This window comes from Capra hircus, chromosome 10 (assembly GCF_001704415.2).
Source record: "Capra hircus breed San Clemente chromosome 10, ASM170441v1, whole genome shotgun sequence".
NCBI lineage: Eukaryota > Metazoa > Chordata > Mammalia > Artiodactyla > Bovidae > Capra > Capra hircus.
Genome location: NC_030817.1, coordinates 42,417,850 through 42,433,603, shown reverse-complemented (window position 1 = coordinate 42,433,603; position 15,754 = coordinate 42,417,850). Strand labels below are relative to the sequence as shown.

General features: G+C 36.1%; 1 protein-coding gene across 1 annotated transcript in view; it reads left to right on the top strand.

The window, feature by feature from the left end:
• The window catches only part of FAM227B (family with sequence similarity 227 member B), a 228,409-nt gene that overhangs the window by 26,748 nt on the left and 185,907 nt on the right, over positions 1-15,754 (top strand). The window contains exons 8-9 of the mRNA XM_005685798.3: positions 4,678-4,776; positions 15,342-15,443. Coding sequence (XP_005685855.1) covers positions 4,678-4,776; positions 15,342-15,443 — 201 coding nt within the window. The remainder of the gene's footprint in view (positions 1-4,677; positions 4,777-15,341; positions 15,444-15,754) is intronic.

Sequence of the window (15,754 nt, the reverse complement as noted above, 5' to 3'; positions counted from 1 at the left end):
TTTAAAATTAAAAAAAAAAATAAAATTTAAAAAAAAAAAGGAAACTTGCGACCAACAGAAAAGGAACCCCTAAAAAAATATAAATAAAATAAAATAAAATTCTCAGCAAAAAAAATAAAAAATAAAAATAAAAACTTTTAGTGAATAAGGTAAAATGATCCACTGAATGTACTTTTTTAAACCAAGACATAGTCTCTAATAGTCACGGTAAGTTAACTTCATGTGCCCGTTTTGATGAATTGCTAAGAAAGAATACTATGTTTAGTTAGGCTCTGACACCCCACTCCAGTACCCTTGCCTGGAAAATCCCATGGGTGGAGGAGCCTGGAAGGGTGTAGTTCATGGGGTCACTGAGGGTTGGACATGACTGAGCGACTTCACTTTCACTTTTCACTTTGATGCACTGGAGAAGGAAATGGCAACCCACTCCAGTGTTCTTGCCTGGAGAATCCCAGGGACGGGGGAGCCTGGTGGGCTGCCGTCTATGGGGTCGCACAGAGTCGGACACGACTGAAGTGACTTAGCAGCAGCAGCAGACTTATGATGGGGACCATTGGGTTAGAATCCCATGATTGTTGATATCTGTCTTTATCATAAAAGGAAAACTCTAGCATGTGTCCTGGATTTTTGCTAGTCCTGGTCTAGCCTACACTGCCATTTCAATGACTGCTAACCAAATGTGATTATTGAACATATGAAATATGCCTATTGTAACTCAGCTGAATTTTTTTATTGAAAAATAGTTTAACAGTGTTGTGTCGGTTTCTGGGGTACAGCAACATGATTCAGTTATACTATATATAATATAGTATATAGTATACATATATAATATATAGTATACATATACACTTTATAGTATACATATACACTTTTTAAGGTTTTTTTCCATTATAGGTTATTACAAGGTATTTCCACTATAGGTTATTATTACAAGGTATTGAATATAGTTTCCTATGCTATACAGTGAGACCTTCTTACTTATCTATTTTATATATAGTAGTGTGTATCTGTTAATCCCAAACTTATGATTTATCCCTCTCCACTACTTTCCCTTTTGATAACCTTAAGTTTATTTTCTATGCCTGTGATTAACTGAATTTTAAAACTTATTTACTTTAATTATATATAAATTTTTAAATGACTTGATTCAATTATTGAACAACTTTAAATTAGAGTTAAAAAATAATAACCATGTATTTTATAAAACCTAATTATGATCTAGTATTTTTGAAGAAAATACAGTGTTCAAGTTGAGATATGCTGTAAATATAAAATATATACTCTATCTCAAGGACCTAGTACCCAAAGGAATGTAAAATATTTCATTAATATTTTTATAACATTTATTATCATACATATTTAATATTTTAAATATATTTGGTTAAATGTCACTAAAACGTCACCTTTGTACTTTGTTAAAATGTCTACTAGATCTTTGGCCCATTTTTTGATTGGGTCGTTTATTTTTCTGGAATTGAGCTGCAGAAGTTGCTTGTATATTTTTGAGATTAGTTGTTTGTCAGTTGCTTCATTTGCTATTATTTTCTCCCATTCAGAAGGCTGTCTTTTCACCTTGCTTATATTTTCCTTTGTTTTGCAGAAGCTTTTAATTTTAATTAGATCCTATTTGTTTATTTTTGCTTTTATTTCCAGAATTCTGGGAGGTGGATCATAGAGGATCCTGCTGTGATTTATGTCTGAGAGTGTTTTGCCTATGTTCTCCTCTAGGAGTTTTATAGTTTCTGATCTTACATTTAGATCTTTAATCCATTTTGAGTTTATTTTTGTGTACGGTGTTAGAAAATGATCTAGTTTCATTCTTTTACAAGTGGTTGACCAGTTTTCCCAGCACCACTTGTTAAAGAGATTGTCTTTACTCCATTGTATATTCTTGCCTCCTTTGTCAAAGATAAGGTGTCCATATGTGTGTGGATTTATCTCTGGGCTTTCTATTTTGTTCCATTGATCTATATGTCTGTCTTTGTGCCAGTACCATACTGTCTTGATGACTGTGGCTTTGTAGTAGAGCCTGAAGTCAGGCAAGCTGATTCCTCCAGTTCCATTCTTCTTTCTCAAGATTGCTTTGGCTATTCGAGGTTTTTTGTATTTCCATACAAATCTTGAAATTATTTGTTCTAGTTCTGTGAAAAATGTGGCTGGTAGCTTGATCAGGGATTGCATTGAATTTGTAAATTGCTTTGGGTAGTATACTCATTTTCACTATATTAATTCTTCCGATCCATGAACATGGTATATTTCTCCATCTATTAGTGTCCTCTTTGATTTCTTTCATCAGTGTTTTATAGTTTTCTATATATAGGTCTTTAGTTTCTTTAGGTAGATATATTCCTAAGTATTTTATTCTTTTCGTTGCAATGGTGAATGGAATTGTTTCCTTAATTTCTTTTTCTACTTTCTCATTATTCGTGTATAGGAATGCAAGGGATTTCTGTGTGTTGATTTTATATCCTGCAACTTTACTATATTCATTGATGAGCTCTAGTAATTTTCTGGTGGAGTCTTTAGGGTTTTCCATGTAGAGGATCATGTCATCTGCAAACAGTGAGAGTTTGACTTCTTCTTTTCCAATTTGGATTCCTTTTATTTCTTTTTCTGCTCTGATTGCTGTGGCCAAAACTTCCAGAACTATATTGAATAGTAGTCGGTGAAAGTGGACACCCTTGTCTTGTTCCTGACTTTAGGGGAAATGCTTTCAATTTTTCACCATTGAGGATAATGTTTGCTGTGGGTTTGTCATATATAGCTTTTATTATGTTGAGGTATGTTCCTTCTATTCCTGCTTTCTGGAGAGTTTTTATCATAAATGGGTGTTGAATTTTGTCAAAGGCCTTCTCTGCATCTATTGAGATAATCATATGGTTTTTATTTTTCAATTTGTTAATGTGGTGAATTACATTGATTGATTTGCGGATATTGAAGAATCCTTGCATCCCTGGGATAAAGCCCACTTGGTCATGGTGTATGATCTTTTTAATGTGTTGTTGGATTCTGATTGCTAGAATTTTGTTGAGGATTTTTGCATCTATGTTCATCAGTGATATTGGCCTGTAGTTTTCCTTTTTTGTGACATCTTTGTCAGGTTTTGGTATTAGGGTGATGGTGGCCTCATAGAATGAGTTTGGAAGTTTACCTTCCTCTGCAATTTTCTGGAAGAGTTTGAGGAGGATAGGTGTTAGCTCTTCTCGAAATTTTTGGTAGAATTCAGCTGTGAAGCCGTCTGGACCTGGGCTTTTGTTTGCTGGAAGATTTCTGATTACAGTTTCAATTTCCGTGCTTGTGATGGGTCTGTTAAGATTTTCTATTTCTTCCTGGTTCAGTTTTGGAAAATTGTGCTTTTCTAAGAATTTGTCCATTTCTTCCACATTGTCCATTTTATTGGCATACAACTGCTGATAGTAGTCTCTTATGATCCTTTGTATTTCTGTGTTGTCTGTTGTGATCTCTCCATTTTCATTTCTAATTTTATTGATTTGATTTTTCTCTCTTTGCTTCTTGATGAGTCTGGCTAATGGTTTGTCAATTTTATTTATCCTTTCAAAGAACCAGCTTTTGGCTTTGTTGATTTTTGCTATGGTCTCTTTTGTTTCTCCAAAGAAGACATACAGATGGCTAACAAACACATGAAAAGATGCTCAACATCACTCATTATTAGAGAAATGCAAATCAAAACCACAATGAGGTACCACTTCACACCAGTCAGAATGGCTGCGATCCAAAAATCTGCAAGCAATAAATGCTGGAGAGGGTGTGGAGAAAAGGGAACCCTCCTACACTGTTGGTGGGAATGCAAACTAGTACAGCCACTATGGAGAACAGTGTGGAGATTCCTTAAAAAATTGCAAATAGAACTACCTTATGACCCAGCAATCCCACTGCTGGGCATACACACTGAGGAAACCAGAATTGAAAGAGACACATGTACCCCAATGTTCATCGCAGCACTGTTTCTAATAGCCAGGACATGGAAACAACCTAGATGTCCATGAGCAGATGAATGGATAAGAAAGCTGTGGTATATATACACAATGGAGTATTACTCAGCCGTTAAAAAGAATTCATTTGAATCAGTTCTGATGAGATGGATGAAACTGGAGCCGACTATACAGAGTGAAGTAAGCCAGAAAGAAAAACGCCAGAAAGAAAAACACCAATACAGTATACTAACACATATATATGGAATTTAGGAAGATGGCAATGACGACCCTGTATGCAAGACAGGAAAAAAGACACAGATGTGTATAACGGACTTTTGGACTCAGAGGGAGAGGGAGAGGGTGGGATGATTTGGGAGAATGGGAATTCTAACATGTATACTGTCATGTAAGAATTGAATCGCCAGTCCATGTCTGACGTAGGGTGCAGCGTGCTTGGGGCTGGTGCATGGGGATGACCCAGAGAGATGTTGTGGGCAGGGAGGTGGGAGGGGGGTTCATGTTTGGGAACGCATGTAAGAATTAAAGATTTTAAAATTTAAAAAATAAAAAAAATTAAAAAAAAATGTCTACTAGAAAACTTAATATATGTATGGCTCACATTAAATTTCTATTGAGCAGTGGTAGTCTATAATTCTTAAATACATACTCTTTATAAAGCCTATTTATATTAACGTGTCTTATGATACATATTAATTTGATCATATATATCTTTTTTCCATAGGGAAAAGTTTTTAAAATCTGGAGGACTCATTTTCTCTCAGAAGCCTCTATTGCTCTTTTGCATGATTGCTTTTGGTGGTGGTTTCTCCATAAATTTAAGGTAAAATGTTTTTTTAAAACTTCTTTTAAAAAGTTGATTTGCAGCATAATTTTTCATTAGCGGTAACACTGGTATTTTTTTAATGTTCTTCTGATCCTATCACAAAGCTTGTTTTTTTAGTGTTCTGCATATATTAGAAGTCATGTTTGAAATCTAGAGTTCTTTTAGAGGAGTTAAAACCTTAATGTGGATTTCAAAGATCCAGAGTCTATATTAGTCAGAAAAAGATTAATTAAATCAAACACTGTATTTTGCCTATGTTCTCCTTTAGGAGTTTTATAGTTTCTGGTCTCACGTTTAGATCTTTAACCCATTTTGAGTTTATTTTTGTGTGTGGTGTTAGAAAGTGTTCTAGTTTCATTCTTTTACAAGTGGTTGACCAGTTTTCCCAGGACCACTTGTTAAAGAGATTGTCTTTACTCCGTTGTATATTCTTGCCTCCTTTGTCAAAGATAAGGTGTCCATACATGTGTGGATTTATCTCTGGGCTTTCTATTTTGTTCCATTGATCTATATTTCTGTCTTTGTGCCAGTACCATACTGTCTTGATGACTGTGGCTTTGTAGTAGAGCCTGAAGTCAGGCAGGTTGATTCCTCCAGTTCCATTCTTCTTTCTCAAGATTGCTTTGGCTATTCGAGGTTTTTTGTATTTCCATACAAATCTTGAAATTATTTGTTCTAGCTCTGTGAAAAATACTGCTGGTAGCTTGATAGGGATTGCATTGACTCTGTAGATTGCTTTGGGTAGTATACTCATGGTCACTATATTGCTTCTTCCAATCCATGAACATGGTATATTTCTCCATCTATTAGTGTCCTCTTTGATTTCTTTCATCAGTGTTTTATAGTTTTCTAAATATAGGTCTTTAGTTTCTTTAGGTAGATATATTCCTAAGTATTTTATTCTTTTCGTTGCAATGGTGAATGCACTCTCCGACATAAATCACAGCAGGATCCTTTATGATCTACCTCCCATAATACTAGAAATAAAAGCAAAAATAAACAAATGGGATCTAATTAAAATTAAAAGCTTCTGCACAACAAAGGAAACTATAAGCAAGGTGAAAAGACAGCCTTCTGAATGGGAGAAAATAATAGCAAATGAAGCAACTGACAAACAACTAATCTCAAAAATATACAAGCAACTCATGCAGCTCAATTCCAGAAAAATAAATGACCCAATCAAAAAATGGGCCAAAGAACTAAGCAGACATTTCTCCAAAGAAGACATATGGATGGCTAACAAACACATGAAAAGATGCTCAACATCACTCATTATCAGAGAAATGCAAATCAATACCACAATGAGGTACCATTTCACACCAGTCAGAATGGCTGCGATCCAAAAGTCTACAAGCAATAAATGCTGGAGAGGGTGTGGAGAAAAGGGAACCCTCTTACATTGTTGGTGGGAATGCAAACTAGTACAGCCACTATGGAGAACAGTGTGGACATTCCTTAAAAACCTGGAAATAGAACTGCCTTATGACCCAGCAATCCCACTGCTGGGCATACACACCAAGGAAACAAGAATAGAAAGAGACACATGTACCCCAATGTTCATCGCAGCACTGTTTATAATAGCCAGGACCTGGAAACAACCTAGATGTCCATCAGCAGATGAATGGATAAGAAAGCTGTGGTACATATACACAATGGAGTATTACTCAGCTATTAAAAAGAATACATTTGAATCAGTTCTGATGAGATGGATGAAACTGGAGCCGATTATACAGAGTGAAGTAAGCCAGAAAGAAAAACACCAATACAGTATACTAACACATATATATGGAATTTAGAAAGATGGCAATGACGACCCTGTATGCAAGACAGCAAAAGAGACACAGATGTGTAGAGCGGACTTTCGGACTCTGAGGGAGAGGGAGAGGGTGGGATGATTTGGGAGAATGGCATTGAAACATGTATACTATAATGTAAGAAATGAATTGCCAGTCTATGTTCGATGCCAGTCTATGTTTGATGCTTGGGGCTGGTGCACGGGGATGATCTAGAGGGATGATGTGGGGTAGGAGGTGGGAGGGGGTTCGTGTTTGGGAGCTCATGTACACCCGTGGCAGATTCATGTCAATGTATGCCAAAACCAATACAGTATTGTAAAGTAAAGTAAAGTAAAAATAAAAATTTAAATTTAAAAAATAATAATAAATAAATTAATAAATAAATCAAACACTGTAGTAAATAACAAAGTTGTAGCTTTACCCAATAGTATAATGCACTGATGAACACTAAAGAGAAAATCTACTGCAAATCAGTGACATTGAAAGAGGTTTCACTTTGAAAATGCAATATATCAGATGCGGAGGGTCCTCTCTTGATTCAGAAAGATGAAAACTCTGCTTAGGATTAAAAAGAGAAAGACATGGGTATCTGGGAAGCAATAAGAGAATGGAAATAAGCAGTATGCAAGTATTACATCAGAGAATATGAGCCTGGAGAAAGTGGTGAATACCAATGGCTGCTGTGTGGCCTCTGGATCTAGAAGAATGAAAAGCAGAGTAATGCTGGGGATCACAGTCCAAGCATTAAGAAGGTGTGCTGCCCCATCAGGGAAGTCTGATATTAGGCTCAGTTCTTCACCTCCCCAGCTCAAATTGCCCAAAGAAAACTGCTTATGGATTCTTTCATACAATGAAGCAGTGAGTTCTATTAATTTTTCATAAAACTATTTGAATAGAACATAATGTTCCTTGTGGCTCAACTGTTAAAGAATCCGCCAGCAATGTGGGAGATCTGGTTTGACCCTTGGTATGAGAAGATGCCCTGGAGAAGGGAAAGGCTACCCACTCCAGTATCCTGGCCTAGAGAATCCCATGAACCGTATAGTCCATGAGGTTGCAAAAAGTCGGACAACAACTGAGGGACTTTCATTTCATCATCACTTCACATGTGTTAGAATAATTAATGTAATTCAGGGTAAGAGTATCTGTTCTGTATTTCTGATATCATTAGGAGTTGAATGAGAGATAGGAAGTGGTGTATCAGTTCCACAAAGGTAATTATGTAGGGAAACATAAAATCAGACTTTCATTACCTTAGATTTCTTTTTCCAGATCTGGATTCCAAATTTATATTTTTCCATGATAACAGAGAGAAAGCATTACTTTCCCACTTAAATTTGTTAGGGTTTATATATGACAAGTTTTTGAAGGAAACATAATCTAGCAATGTTTCTAGTAACTGCTTTGTCAAGCTACATTATTTGGAACAAACAGATCTGACACAAAAATGTTAACAACCCACTACATTTATAGGGGTATCTGTGGAATAACAAGGAATTAGAAGTCATTTTGTCTTTAAGCAAACTATTCTGTCTAACTACTGGCTTCCTGAAATTATAGTAATTATTTTTAAATCTTACAATTTAATAACATTTCCAATATCATTAAGATCTCTGATATGTTTTGAGGAACATTATATGATTGATCTGAGTGAGTGTTCTGCTACTGTTCTAAGGGAACTGAAAGGGTATCCAAGTCATATTGAAGCAACATATCCATGATTTAACCAGAACAGCACCTCTTTCATCTGTTCTGTTCATTACATTTCACCTATGATTTTATTTCTAAGAGGGTTCTTTTGTTAAATATATGAAGCCAGTGAACTAGATTAATAGCATGGCCTCTTGGGTTCCTAAATACATCAAATAAATATGGTGAGTGCTCATACATTTTTACCAGCATTGTATGTGAATATTTGTACTGTTAGGTAAGCTCATATTTCAAGCTATGCTACATTTTCAGGTGAATACGAAACACATACATTCTATCTATTTTTAGGTCCATCTTATAGGTGTGCTGTGGTTCATTGGGTCGCAAAGAGCTGGACACAACTGAGCTGAACTGAACTGATAAATGATAAATAGTACTGACTTTATAACTAGAATAACCTCCCCCCAAGCCACTAGTACAATTTAATTACCAACAGCACTATTAAATAATATATAATCATACTCTAGAATGTAGCATGATTCAGTATGTTGACTCTGAAATTTATTTCAGTAATTGTTAGGTAACTAATATAAAAGCAAATTTCTTTTATTACCTGTGACTTAGTGGTAGATTGCTCTGGTAGAAAAAGTGCTGGGCTTGAATCTAGGAAACAGTGACAGACTTTATTTGGGGGGCTCCAAAATCATTGCAGGTGATTACTGCAGCCATGAAAAAAGATGCTTATTCCTTGAAAGAAAAGTTATGATCAACTTAGACAGCATATTAAAAAGCAGAGACATTACTTTGCCAACAAAGGTCCATCTAGTTAAAGCCATGGTTTTTCCAGTAGTCATGTATGGATGTGAGAGTTGGACTATAAAGAAAGGTGAGCGCCAAAGAATTGATGCTTTTGAACTGTGGTGTTGGAGAAGACTCTTGGGAATCCCCTGAACTGTGCGGAGATCCAACCAGTCCATCCTAAAGGAAATCAGTCCTGAATATTCATTGGAACGACTGATACTGCAGCTGAAACTCCAGTACTTTAGCCACCTGATGCAAATAACCGACTCATTTGAAAAGACCTTGATGCTGGGAATGATTGAAGGCAGGAAGAGAAGGGGACAACAGAGGATGAGATGGTTAGATGGCATCACCTACTCAATGGACTTGAGTTTGAGTAAACTCCGGGAATTGGTGACGCACTGGAAAGCCTGGTGTGCTGCAGTTCATGGGGTCACAAAGAGTCAGACACAACTGAGTGACCAAACTGAGCTGAACTGAACTTAATCCAAGAAGTTAAAATTTTAAATCTGGTTTCCCAGTAGTTGGGGTGACATTTCAATACTTTGGCCACCTGATGTGAAGAACTGACTCATTTGAAAAGACCCTGATTCTGGGAAAGATTGAAGGCAGGAGGAGAAGGGAACAACAGAGGTTGAGATGGTTGGATGGCATCACTGACTCAATGGACATGAGTTTGGATAAACTCTGGGAGTTGGTAATGGACAGGGAGGCCTGGCGTGCTACAGTCCATGGGGCTGCAAAGAGTCGGACACAACTGAGTGACCGAACTGAATTGAACTGAGGGTGAAACTTTGGGTTACTCAAAAAATTGCTGTGAGCTTCAATAATCTCATCTTCAAAACAAACAAAAACAGATTTAAAAAAACTCTCTTTTGGCCTAAAAGTAACATAAATAAGAGCCCTAGTAAACTGTGAAATACTATATAAGTGTAATATGGATTCAATGCAACCGAATTAAGACCTGGCTTTCAGAAACAAGTTTGAAAGTGTTAATCACTCAGTCGGGTCCAACTCTTTGTGACCCCATGGACTGTAGCCTGCCAGACTCCTCTGTCCATGGAATTTCTGCAGGCAAGAATGCTGGAGTGGATAGTCATTCCCTTCTCCAGATCTTCCCAACCCAGGGATCAAACCCAGGTCTTCCACACTGCAGGCAGATTCTTTACCATGTGAGCCACCAGAGAAGCCCCCAAAACAAGTTTTACCATTAGTAAATGATGTAACTAGATAGTTAGTTACTTCTTTCATAAAACGTTAAAAATTTCCTATTGTATCTGTTTATTGGGAGTTAGAAAATGCATTTAAAGTTGTTTGTTTACATAGAAGTTGTTTAAATGGTATATAGGGTATATGGTAAGTGTTCAGTGGATATACCTATCATTATTATTGTTTATTATTATATTCATAGTGAAAATACAGTGTTCCAAAAATTCCTGGCTAATGTATAGGCTAATGATAAAAGTTTCCCTGATGATGTTTGACTAGAAGAATTCCAGAAATGATACAGCCTTAAAGGTTTCAAAATTGTCCATGGGACTTTGGCTCTCAAAATGATCCAGAAGCCTAGAAAGTGTATCACTTCTACCCATAAAATATCAAAGATAAGCCATATATAACCCCCAAAGATAACAACTTTTTTGAACTCATCATACAGAGTAAATCTGAAAGCAAAGAATGTTACCAGGGAAGAGTAACTGTATAATGAGGGCTTCCCTGGTGGCTCAGATAGTAAAAAGTCTGCCTGCAATGCAGGAGACCCAGGTTCAATCCCTGAGTCCAGAAGATCCCCCAGAGAAGGGCATTCCAGTATTCTTGCCTGGGGAATTCCATGGACAGAGGAACCTGGCAGGCTACAGTCCATGGGGTTGCAAGGAGTTGGACATGACTGAGTGACTAACATAAACACAAAGTAATCAATTCATCATTATGACATAACAATGAAATATTTATATACCTAATAAAATTATTTGAAGCATTTAATTAAAAATTTAATACTTAAAGGAGAAAGACAAATCTATAAATATAGTTAGGTATTTCTGCACCTCAGTCTCAGTAATTGGTAGAATGTACAGAAATCAGTTAATGATATAGAATGATGTAGATGATTTGAGCAACACTTTGTTAACCAACTTTATGCATCTAATTGATATTTATTAAGCATTCCTGTTAGTGACTGTAGAATACACATTTTTCTCATGTACATATTAAATCTTTACCAGCTATATTCTGGGCTAGGAAAGCATTCTAATAAAATTAAAAGAATTCAAGTCATGTTTTTAAACCAAAATGGAATTATAGTGTAAATGGATAACAGAAAGCTATCTGGAAAATTCTCAAATATTTGGAAACTAACATACTTCTCAGGAACTGTGGGTCAAACCAGAAATCAATAGGGAAATTGAAAAATATTTTGAGCTTATTGAAAATGAAAATGCAGATTAAATTTGTGAGATATACCTCAAGCAGTATTTGGAAATTTATAGCATTAAGATGCCTATATTTGAAATACGGAACATTCTCAAAAACCATGACCCCAGCTTATAGTGTAGGAAACTAGACAAAGAAATGAAAACCCGAAGTATGCAGAAGAAAGGAAATAATAAAGACTGGTTATTGTCATTTCTTAGTCACTCAGTCATGTCCGACACTTTTGTAATACCATGAACTGTAACCCACCAGGCTCCTCTAGACATGGGATTATCCAGGCAAGATTACTAGAGTGAGTTGCTGTTAATGTATAAGAGTTCCCAAACAACCAACAACTCAAAGAATAAATCACAGGGGAAATTAGAAAATTGCTTGAGACAAATGAAAACAAAAACAGAACATACAAAACTCGCAGGGAAAAACAAAAGCAGTGCTAAAAGAGAAATTTATAGTTGTAAACAAATCAATAAACAACATATCAACAACCTAAATCTACCTAGTAAGGAACTAGAAAAAGAAGGACAAACTGAACCCTTAGCTAATAGAAGGAAGGAAGGAATAGATTAGAGTGGAGATAAATAAAATAGAGAATTGAAAAATAGTAGAGAAAAGCGATAAAATCAAAAGTTATTCCTTGAGATCAATAAAATTGACAAACCTCTAGCAAGAGTAGGAGAGAAGGAAATGGCAACCCACTCCAGTATTCTTGCCTAGAGAATCCTGTGGACAGAGGAGTCTGGTGGGCTGCTGTCCATAGTGTTGCACAGAGTCGGACACAACTGAAGCAACTTAGCAGCAGCAGCAGCAAGAGTAAGAGGACTCAAAGTCAAATGAAAGTAGGAACTTTACTATCAGCAAAGAAAAAAGAAGGATTAAGAGGATTGTGAACAAACATATAATAACAAATTGAATAGCCTGTATAAAATGGACAAATTCCTAGAAATATATAATTTTCCAAGACTGAATAATGAAGAAGTAGACAATCTGAATAGATGTATAACTAGTAGGGAGATTAAATCAGTAATCAGAAACCTCCCAACAAAGAAAGTCCTGGACCAAATGACTTCACTGATGAATTCTGCCAATATTTAAAGAAGAATTAACACCAATCCTTCTCAAACTCTTCTAAAAAACTGAAGAGGAGGGAATACTCCTAGCTCATTTTATGAGACCAGTATTGTCATGATACCAAAGCTAAAGATACTACCAAAAAAAAGTACAGATCAATATCCTCTTTTAGGATATTGATACAAAAGCCTTCAACAAAATACTAGGAAACTGAATTCAGCAGTATATTAAAAGAGTTATAGAGCCTGACCAATGAGCTTTATTCCTGGAATGCAAGAATGATTTAACATATGTTAAATAGCTAGATCTAATGAGCATATCAGTAACTTGAATATCCATCAGCTGTAGGATAACTTTTCTTTTCAAATATACCAAAACATGTATAAAAATTTACCATGCTATTTTGCTACTCAGTTTCCTGTGAAAGTATATTTGATGTGTACGTTACACTGAATTGTATTAATCAAAGACATGTTCTGAAACTTTCTGTCTAAATATTTCTTCATACATGATTGTAGGTTGTGTAGCTGAAACATGCCAACTTTATTCACTAGTAAATTATATATAATCTCAGTTAATTCTCATACAGCCCTAAATCTTAGAACCACTTCCCATTATATAAATGATCTAGAATTTTTAGCTATTAACATTATCATTATTGTTTCTGCTACTATCTCCATCTGTAAACTTATTACAGAAGCATGACAGCTGTATTGGGAGTTAGGAGACCTGGATTCTAGTCTGGCTTTCAGTTACTTAACTGTGTATCAGTTCAGTCACTCAGTCGTGTCAAACTCTATGCAACCCAATGGACTGCAACATGCCAGGCTTCCCTGTCCATCACCAGCTCCTGGAGTTTGCTCAAACTCATGTCCATCAAGTCAGTGATGCCATCCAACCATCTCATCCTCTGTTGTCCTCTTCTCCTCTTGCCTTCAATCTTTCCCAGCATCAGAGTCTTTTCCAGTGAGTCACTTCTTTGCATCAGGTGGCCAAAGTATTTGAGAATCAGCATCAGTCATACTTAACTGTGTATAACCTTAAATAATGCTCTTAAGCTTTCTGGATAGTAGTGCAATCACTAAATTAGAGAGGTTTAACCTAGGTGATATCTAACTTCCATTTTAGTTCTAAGATACTATACATTTATGAATCCCAGCTCATATGGTTTGTTAATTTGATAGAAAATTACCACTGAATTTAATCATTTTTGGTGTTTATTACCAAAACCTATTAATGCCAGCTTGTGCTTCTATTGTTGATATCATAAATGAATTTGGATTCTTAATTCACTTGTTCATTGCTTAATAGAGCAAGAATTCAAGGTGCTACCTTAAGACTTTACTATAATGTTAACAGTATTATTATGTATAGATTTCTTCCTTCTTATAACTTACATGCAGAGTACATCATGAGAAACGCTGGGCTGGAAGAAGCACAAGCTGGAATCAAGATTGCTGGGAGAAATATCAATAACCTCAGATATGCAGATGACACCACCCTTATGGCAGAAAGTGAAGAGGAGCTAAAAAGCCTCTTGATGAAAGTAAAAGAGGAGAGTGAAAAAGTCGGCTTAAAGCCCAATGTTCAGAAAACGAATATCATGGCATCCGGTCCCATCACTTCATGGGAAATAGATGGGGAAACAGTGGAAACATTGTCAGACTTTATTTTTTTGGGCTCCAAAATCACTGCAGATGGTGATTGCAGCCATGAAATTAAAAGATGCTTACTCCTTGGAAGAAAAGTTATGACCAACCTAGATAGCATATTCGAAAGCAGAGACATTACTTTGCCAACAAAGGTCCATCTAGCCAAGGCTATGGTTTTTTCAGTGGTCATGTATGGATGTGAGAGTTGGGCTGTGAAGAAAGCTGAGCGCCGAAGAGTTGATGCTTTTGAACTGTGGTGTTGGAGGAGACTCTTGAGAGTCCCTTGGACTGCAAGGAGATCCAACCAGTCCATTCTAAAGGAGATCAGTCCTGGGTTTTCATTGGAAGGACTGATGCTAAAGCTGAAACTCCAATACTTTGACCACCTCATGTGAAGAATTGACTCATTGGAAAAGACCCTGATGCTGGGAAGGATTGGGGGCAGGAGGAGAAGGGGACGACAGAGGATGAGATGGCTGGATGGCATCACCAACTTGATGGACATGAGTTTGAGTGAACTCCAGGAGTTGGTGATGGACAGGGAGGCCTGGCGTGCTGCAATTCATGGGGTTGCAAAGAGTCAGACACAACTGAGCAACTGAACTGATAGCATTCTACTTTGTTTTTAGTCTTTCATGTCACTATTTTACTAGTTCTGGCTATGACTGTCTCATTCCAGTAATTGCTTTAATTTTATACTGAGTTACTTCTTATGAAAGATTTGGAATGGCTATAGAATAATAGAAGGTAGCTATGTCATTGACAGCATTGTACATGCCAACCACTATTTAAGAACCTTCATTAATTGATCAGACATTGGTTTGCTTTCTGTGTGCCAGGCACTGTGCTGAGGGCTTTAAATACAAAGTCAAACAAAATGTGATCCTTGTCCAATTGAATTTTAAGATACTACTTTAATGCATGTATATATTACTTACCTTTGCAGATAAGGAAACTAGGACTTGCCCAGGATAGTGCAGCTAATGAATAATGGAACCAGCATTTAAATTCAGGTCTGCATGATGCCAAAAACCCACGCTCATTCCATTATAGCAACTGATCTGCAGTTTGAGAATAGATAGAATTACTGACATTATGTAAACAAATTCTAATTTTAAATTGTAATATCAATTGTTTTAATTCCATACCTGTTTTATTTTTTAAGCCTGACAGAGAAAGTCAAGATTGCTTGTTTGATAGAATTTCAGAAAGCTATGTGACACTTTTCATGAGCATACCTCTAAGCCGAAAGGATACATTCTTTCAGGTAAATACAGAAGTTAACTGGTTATACAAATTATATTTATAGCAAATGAAGTATAAAAAGTTATTTAAACACATGTGAGAATGTATTTTGTTACTTTGAAAGCAAAATTGCCTCAAGTAGAGTAAAAAAGCTAATATTTTAAGTTATGCCCCCACCCCAGAATATTGTATTCTGCTGAAGGCCTTACAGAATCTATTTGTTTGCATACTGAAAAATATTGACTCATCCTATGCATATTCTTGATTTTTTAATCTAAAAAATTATTTTCCTTTTACTTTATAAAGTATATTTTGGTCTAAGAGGACTTAACC